Here is a 13921-nt window from a genome sequence, read left to right as displayed (position 1 = left end):
CTCAGTCTGTATTTTTTGTTCCAAAATTTCCATTTAATACCTTATTACAAATTCCAGTTCTCAGGAGATATTATTCATTTTTAATATACATTTTCTAGCATATTAATCATAATTATCTTAAAACCAATATCCTATGATTCCAATATATGGTCAATCTGTGAGTTTGTATTTATTAATGATTGCTTTCTTCTTTGTTTAGCTAAGTTTACCATAATTTGGCCCTGCTTTTTGACATAACTGATAATTTTTTACTGGTTGCTGGACATTGTACATGACAACTTGCAGAGGCTCTTCATGATGCTTTCTTCCTCCAGAGGAAGGAAGAAAATATCCAATTTTCTTTTGTTAGGCAGTTAAATATAGGCCACTGACTTTCTTTCACAAAGGGATTTAAGAGTGTTTCAGGCTGAATTTCAGGCTTTGTGTAATCTGGACTATCTCTGTTTGCTGTCACACAAGAGTGTCTCAGGGCCCCTCCTCTGTGATAGGCCTCAATTCCAACTTTTTCTTCCCTCTACTATGAGACTCCTGAAACCATTGTTTGACTTTTTTAATCTCTTAGAAGTTATTTTATACTTGTTTTCTTGGCTGCTGTCCCTGAGAATGCATGGGTAAGTAGTTAGCAAATATCTCAAAAGAAAATTATGAGCATAATATCAGGCTTTTTTGGGGATTTCTATTTCTATGGGAGTCTTGGATGACTTGAATGCCCTGACCTTTAATTTTTGTCTCCCTAGTAGTGAGACTTCAGCAGACTTTAGACTGCTCTCTGCTCTGCGTCTATTCTTTTCACTGAGAATTTGGCAATTTCCCTGAATGGAAAAAAACAAGAGTTATACATAGAACTCACTTCAGTGCATTTTTCTTCTCACTGACATTGGGCCCTCAAATCCCTGTTGTCTTAGCTACTGTCTGATGTCTTCAAATAGCTCCCCCCCCGGTATTTTATCCATTTTTATAGTTAAATGAATCTTATCAATGGCCCAGCTCCAATAAAGTTAGAAAACATTCAGTGGTCTGCTCTCACCCCAGTGGTTCTTACCGAAGGCCAAGGCTTGTCTTCATAATGGCCAGGCAGATAGATCATTTCTAAAGGTTTTCAAACACAGATTCAGCTCCCAGTGATAGACCTGGGACTCATGAAAACCATAGCTGGGTAAACCTTGCTGTCAGAACCCCTTCATATATACACCAAAAAATGTTACCATTGGCAAATCAGATATGCACTAATTGGGGAAACTTGTCTACGGTGTTATATGCTCCTCTGCTACCATTGCTTTTGACGAGGATGTCAAGACACTCAACCTCACTATTAAATGGTTTATTCTTCTAGCCTACCAGGAAAGCTGAAATGACACATTTGCTTTCATCTAGAAAGCAACACTAACCTCACAGATTTCTGATTTCTCATGTACTCTAAGCTGAAAATACAAAATTTAGTGATAAAAGGACTTCAGAGCCTTAAAACTGTATCAGATGCTGTAGAGTCATTGTAACCCAGCATACTAGCAAAGCATTCATTTGGATCACCACATGTTTAAATTTTTTATTGTGTCCTCCTTTACTTGAGATACGTAGCCTTTCTAAATGTTGACCTGATTCATTCCAGAGATTTTCATACTCTGGTTTCCTCCTGAACAGCAATAATATTTTTTCATCTATTGCTAACCTACTGCTCATCTTCCTTCTTCCCCAGTCCATGATACTAGTTGTCCTTCGGAGACTTGCTCATATTTTCTTTAATTATCAATTAAACATGTTCTAGATGCCATTTCACAATGACCTCATTATACATGGATTTGACATATATAGCATTATGTGATCTTCCTTCAATTTATATCTCTCTGCTTCATATTTGGTTACTAAGAAGATTCACTTCGCATAACCTTTAAAAAATCACTTATTAAGTGATTTCTAATCTCTATAGTCACTCTTTCCAACAAGAAGTTTCCTCCCAGTTATGCTAGTCCAGCTTTAAAATACATTTTGGTAGAATCCTATTCAAGACTCTTTGAAGGTACATATAAATTATATTGAATAATTACTCTTATCCACATTAACTGACTTAGTGACTTATTGATTGACAATAGCAATAACACATTATTAAAGAAATTTTTTTCTTAGGAATGTAGAGGTTCCACTCAGTATTAAGGTATCACCCTTTTCCTAGGTAAGGAGGCAAGCCCCACCTGCCTGAATGCTCCAGGATTTCCTCAGGAGCCCAGTCCTAGATCATGGATCCTGAGGAGCCATGTATGAAGCCCACAGGTCTTCTGTCACATTGATTACTATAAACCAGGTTTCACAGTCTAGCCATCTTCTTTACTAATTTTCCCCTTGAGGCTCTCCAAGACATAAAATAGATCTTATTACACATCAGCAACTTATTTACATCTAGATCATATATTTGTCTAGAACAACCTGAGTCTTTGCCATTCTAATACCTCCCTCTTGTCTATATTGAAACATTTGACAGATTCTTCGAAAAGCCATTCTCAGTCCAATGCAGCTAATTCATTGAGTAAATTTATTTTTCTCTTCTTTTCTTTTTTCCTCAAACTCATGTCACATAATCATTTGGGGCCTGCTCCATTTTTCTACCATATTCTACCATATGAAGTCTTCACTTCACTTACCCAGGTGACTGATGGCTTCCTTGTCCCAAGGCCACGTGGCAGCACCAGCAAGGTCTTCCCGCACTGAGCTAGCAAAGTAGACATTGAGGAAGTGAGTACTGTTGAGCTGCAGTGCCTCCTTCAGCTCCTTCACACTCATGTATGCCCTGGAAAGTACACAAAACAGAAATGTCACACCAAAGGATCAGTACATAGAAAGCAGGACCATACCTAATCATACTGACATTCCCAGCCAGCACTGCCCTTTAGAGGGGCAGAAAGACAGAGACCAGGCTGTCACGAAGATAACAAAAAAGGTACTAGTACACATTTGGGATATTTGTTCCAAGATAAATAATATCTTACCTTTTAGCACTATATTATTTATATGAATATTCAGTGTTTAATGTCATACTCAATTCCCATTCTACATCTATATTATTTCTTCAAGATAAATCCAGTGATACTCCTAATTATTTGCCCTGAGTATTAATCCCAGGCCATGGTGAAGAAGGCCTTCCACCTCTCAGTTCCTGGTTCCTTCTATCACACTGCATGGACATAATTATGATCAGAAGACCAACTGAATCTCCATTTCAGTATATGCTTGTTTCAGGCATTATTTTTAAAAAAGGTGGCTAGGAAACATAAAGTAAAAAGAGGAAAAAACAGATGAGTTATAGGTAGAAGAGGATATCATAAAGTTACTGCAAAGACTTTTAACTGTGTGTATGTATATATATAAAATATATATTATACATAATATATGATGTATACATAATATATATTATATATACATATTATATATACATGTATATACATATATACACATATACACATACATACTTATACATACATATACATACATATATACATATACATATATACATATTATATATGCATATATACACACACATATATTATACATAATATATATATTATATATAGATAAGGCACTATAAAGAAAGAAAGAAATATACATACATATATATGTATGTATATTTCATATATATATTTCTTATATATATGTATATTTCTTTATTTCTTTCTATATATATATTTCTTTTCTTTCTATATATATATATATGTATGTATATTTCTTTCTTTCTTTATAGTGCCTTAATCCATAGAAACTACTCCAACTCTACTACCTTATGCTCTTTACTGAGTATCTCTACTGGTGGACTTCAACGTACTAGGCAGTATTATGTTTGCACTTATGCACAGAATTAAAGGTCTATTAAAAACACATGCCATATGGCCCATAAAAAAAGGGAAACAAGCATTTTGTCTCTTTATAAGCTCATATATAGTCAAAGACCTTCATCTTCCTGGCATCAGTGAAACTTTAAATTTACCATAAGCAGACAGACTCACTCCACATTCTCACTGAAGAACTATTTTAAGAATGAACAACTAAAGCAGAGCTCAGTGGCCTTTGGAGTCACTGGATGTGACCATAGTCTGCCGCTCAAAAAGAGGAATATTCCTATCAGAGCTTCAACTGGGCAGACAGCTCCCTCAACATTAGCTGGAAATTTCCTTTATAGATCATGCTTCATTGTTACTGTTCTGATAGACAAGCAGAAATCCAGAAGCTCATGTTAGGACAGCATGACCCTTCTTCTCTTGCTTGCTCTGCCTCCCAACCACACTGTTGATGCAACCTGTTTAATCCACATGTAGGATACACTGGCAAGGAGTACCCAAGAAATAGAGATCCCAAGGAAGATTGTTTTTGCATTCTTTGGAACAGAAGCAAAAAGGGGAATACAAGTTAAGAAACAAAAAAGATTCTGCTTTAGAACCAAAGATACTTGGGAGAAAAGAGATTTAAAAATACTTTTTCATATTGACTTATAATATCTTGGAAAAAGAGTTCTAAGCCCCAAGAAATCATCCAAATTCCATGAGGTGATGTCAGATGTGATCAGAGGGATATTCCTTCTGCTGCTTTCCTGGAGACATAATGTTTTCTGGACTGTTGCCTGGTTTTCCCTGGATATTAGTCACATTCTCTTTCCCTTTTTCCTTTATTAAAAATAATTACAATTTCCTCTATTGACAAATTGATGGTTTGGAGCTTGATGACATCAAGTAATTCTTCAACATGGAGATGTAGGCCAGGAGAATGGAGAAGAGAGAAGAAAAGGAAAGGACGGGAAATGAAAGGAATAGAAAGGACAAATAAGGGCAGAGAGAATCAGAGACTGAGTCTACCCACAAGCCAGGATCCCAAGGAAGACGAGTCACACCCTTTCTCTGTTCCTATTCCAGATTTCCCATTAAAATTGGGAGTTGGTAACTTGACAGTTTTCTCTCTTTTCTCCTCCCTCACTTTCCCCAAATCCCCCAGTTTCTGGCATAGTTTACTTGGGCTATCTGTGTGTTACTGGCTTCTCCATCTGCCATTTACCAGTCTTGGCTGCCATTCTTCTGTCCTCCCTCCACCCAGCAGTTCCACTAATTTCCCTTGAGCACCCTCCAAGAGGCCTCCTCCTCCACCACCGACCTCATTAGCTGGTTCTACTCATCTCCCTTTCTCTTCTTTGCCCAACACTCTCGCCAGCCATAAATTACCCTTGCAGATGAGAGTATTCATGTCATGCTGGTGGCAAACTGGGTGTGGTTGCTCTGACTGCTGCACTGCACAGAGATACATGTAGACAGAAGTCAGCAAGTATAAGGAGGAGAACACATTTTAAAAAGCTAGGGACATTTGAAAACAGTCATTAATTAAACTGATAGAAGGAAACCTTATTTTGTTAGAAACAAAGACCTTTTTTCTCTAATCTGAAAAGGGTAAAACTTAGATATCAGTGTATCTCCTTTATATGTAGAATGCCCTGCCTAATACAAAATGTACACCTGTTCACAAGCTGATCGGACCTAACAAAGATAAACTTCTTACTAATATGACCAGAGCCTGGCTTAGACATTGAGTGTAGAAAATGGACATTACTCTTAAATTCAGAGCTTCAGAAATGATTCATGAGGGGACAGACTTGACATCCAAAATAATTTAATAATCAAGGAAGAGGAAATAATACATAAAAATATCATAAAAAAACACAAGTGTCTCGAATTGACCAGAACTATGTATGAAAAGGAAGATGAACTGCATTAATCTGCTTAATTTCTGCTAGGATCTCCCTTTGCTCATACTCTCCATACTCTAGACTGAAGAAGTCCTCACCATGAACTTCTCCCTGAGACCCAGGCTGACCAAAGTGAAGTTGTATTTTGATTTTTATAAAAACTGTCTCAGAAACAAGCTCTGCTTGAGACTGACATATGAAGTTGTTCCACCCACTGCTCAAGTCTGTTATTTCTGACATGGCCCCTGGAAGAATGCAGACCTGCCTCACCATTTTATGACTATGACCTACCGGGATTAACTGCTACCTGTATCCAGCCCCTGTGTTTCTTTGTCCCCCAGACTTAGTGCATTCATTTTGACCTATGCTATGCTGCCTGACTGCTGACCCCCAGCCATGCTCCAATGTCTAAGTGCACATGCAAGCCCCAACTTTTGCTTAGTTTCAGACTAATTAAAAGTGAAAAAGTATTTTAAAATGACTATTTGTGCTCTAGCTTTATAGTCAGCTGAGTAAGTAACTCCTTTATAGACTGATAGAAATAATTGCAAAAATGGAGCCAGAAAGAAGCAAAAGATCATAAACTGTCGGAAGGACATTGAACCAGTATCAAAAATTGGCATGCTGAAAAACAAGACATAAAGGATGCTTGTGTGCCCAGAGATCTCAGAGAAAGTCCTCTCCTGAGGAAGACCCTGACTGTACTCTACAGGTGTAAGGCAGTCTCCATGACAACAAAACCAGATGCCCCCCTAGAACCCTCAGGCAATTAGCCTTATGGAAACAATTAGCCAAAATTGGAATACTTTGGTTTGGTTAAATCAAAACCTTTTTGTTGTTACTGTATACCATGGTTCTCTACCCAACATGTACAGAAGGGGTCCATCTGCTACTCCATCTACTATCTACTTTGCCAACCATGCTTCCTCCTTCTGGTGAATATCACCTTTGACCTGCTCTCCCAACCCTTTCACTGTGCTCACAACATGGAGCTTATCAGTCTGCAGAGTACTAACCAGCGCTCTCCCTGTACCCAGTGCAACTCTAAAAACTTAGTTTTTCTCCTTCTCTCAAATTCCTCCCGCTCTTAGGTGCCTGGCACTCTACTACATCACCATACACTTTACTCCTCTTTTTATTTTCCCACCTCCTGGTTAGTTCCTACACATCAAGCGTTCAGAGCCTTGCCCACAAGCCTTCTCCTTCCTTACCTCCTATCATCCATTACTTAGGAAATTCCATCTGTCTGAAACATCACTGCAAATGGTCTGCATTTTTAATTTCTTACCTCCAGTTGTCCCCATACCTCATATTCATGGTCACCCTTACTCATAGTGGGTTTTATTCTTGATCTCCTAGAGATCTTTAATTCTACTTGTGTATACTTTTACTTGTTTATGGTCACTTCCTCTCCAGGAAGGATTTGAGATCACCATTCTTCTCTTGCTCCTCCTCTCCCACCAACCTCTATCTCTTATTCCCCTGACTCTTAGTAAATGATCATGCTTCCTTCTTCAATGATGAAATTGAAGACATTCATCATAGACTCTAACACACACATACACAAACACATACACACACATTCACTTCCTTACCTATTTTTGTGCCCTTATCTCTGGTCCCACAGGATGAGGTTTCTAAGCAAATCATAGCTTCCTTCTCCCTTTCCAAATCAAACTTCTTGAAAGAATAATTTTTCTGACCTATTCATTTCTTTTTTCCATGTACCCCCTAATCCCATTATAACCTGGCTTTCATGGGTATCAGTTTATCAAAACTGCTTTTGTTAAAATTTCAGTGACCTCCAAACTGTCCCTCCCCTCAAAATGAAAAAAAAAACCTCAGTTACCTTCTTATGAGAATTCTTTATTGCATTTTTATATTTAGTTACTTCCTGCTTCTTAGTTTTCTACTTCTTCTGCCTTTTTTTTTTTTTGCTATGTTCTTTTCTGGTTGTATTCTTGCTCTTGAGACCACTCTCAAAAGGATTCCTCTTTCCCCTTCTAATCCTTAAAAGTTATTCCCCAGGATTCTATGGTCTTGTTTCAGATACATTCTTTTGTCATGCTCCTTGTTCACTATTGGGAACTCTTCTACTCTTAAACTTTGAAGCACGATCAGTCCTTGGATATGTACGTATGTATGTATGTATAGAACTATAGATTAGATTCTTTCTTTTTTACGGCAAGACATCTCCCCCTAGATCACACACAGACATCTTGAGGTCAAAATGTCAATGTAATGGGTGGTTCTATCTGAGCACAAAAGAAATTTCAGTGAACCTGAAATAGTGGTCTAACCAATGAATACGTGGACGTCTTTCCCACAGACACTTAACACAGGAAGGATTGAGTTTTGGCTAAACACAGAGAAGTATGTATCTGTGTCCATGGAAAGACAGAAGGGAAAGACTGCAATGGCATTTTGTTCCCTACTTAATTTTACAGACTAGATTTTAACCTGCTCAGGAAAAACCCAAAAAATACTCTTTTCATAAAATTAGTGTAAACCAGGACACACAAGCAATGCTTTAAGGCCTAATGACAAAATGAAGCACCAGTTGAGGACAGGGGACACTCTCTCCATTTCTGCAAAGAATTAAATGATGTCAGCACCATTCTAGCCTTGAGAGTTTTACAATCTTGGGTGGCAATAGAACCCAGCTCTCTCAGGAAGCCAGCTTTTCCCTAGAGAAACAGCGAGGACAAGAGCATCGGTTGGAACTGCTGCATATCAGTAGAGAAGGTAAACACCATTGCCAGTGTTCAATGGCAAACAGCAGGAGAACCACAGAAACTGGTAGCCATGAATTTTTAAGGCCTACCCTTCTGGAGACTCCCAAAAATACCAGGGAAAGGGGACAATGTATGAGGGTAAAATTTTGGTTATATATTGTACTAATGTAATTTGATTTTTAATGGTAATATGACCTCATTCATCCCCACAGGTCTGTGAAGACTGGGTTTATGTCTGACACTAAACTCACAGTCTTTTTCCCCACAGCTACTTCCCCAGTGTCTCTCTCTGAATTGGTGCTACTCCTATTTCCCTCTCCGTGACACAAGATTCCTCCCTTATTTCCCCCTCCCCTCTCTTCCACTCTCCTCAATATAATCAACCACCTCGTAACTAGCCTAGGGGAAGACACCATGATGATTATTGTTTCTCTTCGGAATGCCATAAAAGAGATCAGATATCCTCATAACTAGGACATCATCAACTAAGAATATATATTTTTTTCAAATTCAAAGAGGAAAACCTGACAAAAACTTACTACACCTAAAACATTAACTCAGTTTTGCTAATTCATATGGGAAGGAGTAATACTACTATAAGAAAAGTGGAATTTTTCTTTAGAAATGTTTAAGTGTTAGGTGCCTGGGTGGTTCAATCAGTTAAGTGTCCAACTCTTGATTTTGGCTCAGCTCCTGATAAGGTCATGGGGTGGAGCCCTGGGTCATGCTCGGAGCTCAGCAGGGAGTCTGCTTGCAATTCCACCCCCCACCCAGCCTCCTTTTGTTCCTCCCCCTACTCACTCTCCCTGTGTGTGTGTGTGTGTGTGTGTGTGTGTGTGTGTGTGTGTGTTTGCGTGCGTGTGTGTGTGTGTGTGTGTGTCAAATAAATAAATAAATAAATCTTTAAAAATGCTTAAGTGTTGTAAGACCTTGAGGCTGTAATAAAAGAAGTAATTAGAGATCACAGGGTCTGCAGTCTAGTGTTATAATATCTTTGCTTATAGGCAGAACTATGTTCCCAAAGATGTCCATGCCCTAATCTCTGGAGGCTGGGGTTATGTTAACTTACATAAGTTAAGTTATGTAACTTAAAGTTATTTATCACTTTGCAGAGGTGATAAAAAAAATATTAACTTTATGATGAGAAGGTTTTTCTGGGTCATCTGAGTGGGCCCGATCTAATTACACAACTCCTTAGAAGCAGAGAGCTTTTCCTGCATGTGATCAGAGAAAGAGATGTGGCAATGGCAGCAGAGTCAGACAAACGCTGCCTTGCCGGTTTTGAAGATGAAAGAAAGCACCTGCAAGCCAAAGAATGCATGTGGCCCACAGAAGCTGGAGAAGGCAAACAAGCTGCTTCTCTCCTAGAGCCTTCAGAAAGCTATGCAGCCCTAACAACACCTTGATGTTAGCCTGTTAAGACCTATGGCAAACTTCTGACCCACAGGATTGTAAGATAATATCTTTGCATTGTTTTCATAAGCTTGTTGAAGCAAGAACAGAAAATAAATACAATTTCTATTACTTAAATATAGTATCTTTGGAAAAGAAAACATGGAGATTGAACATACGATGATGGTAACCAAAGAAAGAATTTGTTTTAAAAGACCCTTTCCTGCGATTCCAGAATATGGGCTCAAGGGGAGGGAAGCGTGCATTTCAGTTCTTGGCAGTAGCTTGCCTTCCTTAACAAGGGAGCCATACCCTGGTAATGATGTGGAAGATGAACGTGAAAATACCCAGATAACTTGCTAGGTCCAGATAAGGCAAGAGAAGAGCATAATAGAGGAGGTACTCAGTAGAATTAAGAGAAAATTACCAAACCAATGGTCAGAGGTAGCCAGTGTGTCCCTATCCTGAGGAACACAGGTTCCCAAGCCAGAATGACACGGTCTTAAGTCCCACCTCATCCACTCACTGGACACGTGGCATTGGCAAGGCACCAAGCATCGCTACAGCTCAGTGTCCTCATCTGTAGAATGAGAATAATGAAGTATCTACTGCATAAAAATAATTGGGAGGAAAAAATGAAATAACATTTATAAAACCACACATAAGCATTCAGTGAACCTTATATTAGTAATAACAGTACTTATGGCCTCGGATGACTACAGAGCTGGCAACACAGTCCAAACATCATATTACAAGAAAGCAAGTATCTGCTCAAAGACTTGTTGGGAAACGGGTTACATCTCAGGAGGGGAAGACTTGGCTTATAAGAAAAAAATAAAGTTAAATGGAGGCAACACCACAGTGCAAAAAAGAAGCAAACACAACTTAAATCTAAACCTGAAGTAAACCCACCATGAAAAGCTTGGAGTGAAAATAAAATAACGATGAATCTTTTCTAGGCACAACTGTGGCTGGCCTTGTCACGCAGGGGATAGTCTTAATTCCTCCCCAAACAGTTTCCAAAACTGACACAAAATAAAAATAGAACAATGATCCAGAATTTTAGATGAGACAGTCTCTGCCAAAAGGCTGATTCGCCTAATAACAACTGCAGCCCTTCTGATACTTTCCCTGACTTCCTGATAATATCTCTCAAAAACCTTGGGAAACAACAGAGAGATCTAATAGTTTGATTTTAATTACTACTAATAGAAAAGAACTAGCTGGTGACATGGGGTGGATGAAAGAAACTACTACTTTTGCAACAGCTGAGGCTGGTAAGAACAAGGACTTGAGCTTTAAGGAAACAGAGTTCCAAAAAGGAGGAATGATTCCTTAACCTAAGATTCTCAAGGGGGAAATGGCCCTTTGGGAGTAGAAATATATAAACTTTGAAAATGCACTGAATTCTAGATTGTCTCAATAAAGGTGAAAGGAGCTATGAAACATCAAAAGGGACCAGGTTTGATAAAAAGAACTATCTGCTAAGCTAAAATTTTAAAAGAACACATGCAGATTTGGGGAAGAGGAACGGCATAAAACTATTAAAAAAATGGGTCAAAAAAGATAAAGCTGAGGACAACCATAAACATGAAGAATCTGCAAAGAATGATAAATTTTTTAATTTCCATTTTCCAGAATATTAAGAAAAACAGAAAGAGAGCATGAAGACACAGAAGGGAAAAAAAGCTGAACTCTTCAACATCTGTGTTGCCGCAAAGAAAAATAATTGTGAAAGTACACATATATTCAATAATTCAGTAACCTGGCAATCATTTATTTGCCCTATTAATAAAATTGATCAAAATTAATTTGAGTCCCAACTTTATAATAGATGCTTCATATATATTTTCTCCTGGAAAGCTCACAACAATCCTGTAAGTTTAGTGTATTTATTTCACTTTATATATAAGACCCTCAAGTTTACGGAATTAAAGTCACTTGTCCCAAACCACACAGCTTGTAAGTTTTGGAGGCAAGTTTTAAACTCAAGTTCCTCTAACTCCAAAGCACACATCCTTTCTTCTATTCTTAAATTGGTCTCCCTAGCATCTGTGAGTCACTGTGTTGGGCCTTGGCAATAAAAAGATACATATATGATGGTTGTTTTCAAGAAACAGGCTTGCATAATTGTACTGCAAGGTGACAGGCAGTGTACCCAATACTACACTCATCATGATGAGCACTGGGTAATGTCCAGAATTGTTGAATCACTATATTGTACACCTGGAACTAACGTAACACTGCATGCTAGCTAAACTGGGATTATTATTATTTTTTTAATTACATGGAAGGACAGAGGATGAAGAGAAAAATCAGCTAGGAGAACTGGGCACTGTAAACGTCGTGGGGGGCATCGTGAATTGGTTTCTGCAGATTATTCTCCCCACCTTCCAGTGCGTTTCTGTTCTGGAGAACAGTAAAGTTGAATTCCGCGTTCTTCTAATTCTCTTATATCTAGGGATCTGGATGTGATTTTGAGTCTGCCAGTCGTGTTCTAGTTGGAAGAGGGCAGTGAAATGAAAACCTTACTGCCTTTTCTTTCTCTGACTGCAAGCCTGGCCGGGTCAGAGTGTTCAAGTACGCGGCCTCCTGCCTTAGGGTGTGGGGGAGCAGGCTGTGGGGCAAAGGCTTGCTCCTGGTGCGCATCTAGTGGGCACAGCATGACGGCCATGCTAACTTCCTGGTCTCCCAACAGCAGCCACATGGTGTGCTCCTGAATCCAGCACTTCGACAGGGACCCTAGGATTCCCCCACCTTCCTGTCTGTGGCAAGCGGGGGCAGGGAGCAGCTCCATCGGCAGGCCTGTTCTGCAGTGCTGTTGAGAGATATTCCTGGATGCCCAAACTGGATCCTACTACTCCAGCCCTTATAAAAAATTTTATAAGCAACAAAATTCCCATATTGAATCCATTTTTATTTAAAATGGCAACAATGCTTTGTGGGCTGTTTTTTTTTTTCTTTTCCAACTAAATACTGACTGATTCAGAGATGATATTTCAGCTGTGTTTTCCACATTTGATTTTGGTTCTCAAGGTAGAAAAGTCAGGAAAATTATAGTCATATACATACACACACATATATATATATGACCAAAAGAAACTAGAAGTCCTAACTGATGGTCAAAATAGTGCATGAATTGTTTTTGGATGAATTAGGCTCTGGGATCATAAGACTTGAACCCTAAAATCCCCAAAAGACATGTTTGGGTAGTTACATAACAATAAATCTTTGTGGGTAATGGAGAGGTGTAAGATGGCCAAAGACTGAAAGGTATTTCAAGTTCCTTTAGAAGAAGAAGGAGAGAGATTTGGAAACTACAGATCAGTGAGCTCAGTGTCAACTTCCAGATATATTTCCAATGTGTTATTAAATAGGCAAATTTTTACTGCTTAGGTAAGAAAAAGGTGAGTATGGAAACTACCATGGGCTGCAGGGGAAAAAATCATGTACAGATAATCACACTTCTTTTGCTGTTGCTTTAGGTGTTTTACTGGATTTGCTAGAGTAGATGATTTCTTAGAGAAATGCACCTTGATTTAATAGGATATGTGATATATTGCTCATGAGGTCTTTATAATGGAGAAATATTTACAGTTATACATTCATAACAACCTACACTAAATTTAGGAACTGCCTGAAGGGAGGTTTTTAATATGTGGGCCAAGGTGTCTGTATCTTCCCCTATTTCATTGGATTATATAATCAGTGTCTTGTAAGAATTCATATAATGTAAGTTTCTCAAGTTTACAAATGACATTAACTGAAGAGAGATCATATGCCGGGTGGCAGAATAAAGATCCCAATAGGTCTCGCAAAGCAATAATTATAATGGTAAACTCAAAAGGTAAAATTCAAAAGTTTCAAATGTAAATCCAAAGTTTAACACAAAGAATGCAATGGCTAAAATACAGCATTAGGGACTCTGGGTTTGGCACCAAGTACTAGGGGAAAAAAAAAACAACTATAGATTTCATTTGCCAACAATGTTCCGTCATTCCCCCCAGGGAAAATGTATAGGCCCCAAAGATTCAGTGCTAGGCACAGAGACAGTTCACTGCCATAAACAGACTTGTGCTTG

The 13921-nt window shown here is 38.5% G+C and overlaps 1 protein-coding gene across 2 annotated transcripts in view; it reads right to left on the bottom strand.

Annotated features, from left to right (window-relative positions):
- PAPPA2 (pappalysin 2) overlaps positions 1-13921 on the bottom strand; it is a gene marked incomplete at both ends in the record, with an annotated part of 273603 nt that overhangs the window by 163675 nt on the left and 96007 nt on the right. For both annotated transcript variants that reach the window (XM_080824978.1, XM_080824979.1), the window contains one exon: positions 2637-2782. In XM_080824978.1, coding sequence (XP_080681104.1) covers positions 2637-2782 — 146 coding nt within the window. The remainder of the gene's footprint in view (positions 1-2636; positions 2783-13921) is intronic.

Source organism: Martes martes (genome assembly GCF_963455335.1).
Source record: "Martes martes genome assembly, chromosome: 15".
Taxonomy (NCBI): domain Eukaryota; kingdom Metazoa; phylum Chordata; class Mammalia; order Carnivora; family Mustelidae; genus Martes; species Martes martes.
The sequence above is the reverse complement of the archived record's forward strand: the minus strand, read 5'-3'. Positions and strand labels throughout refer to the sequence as shown.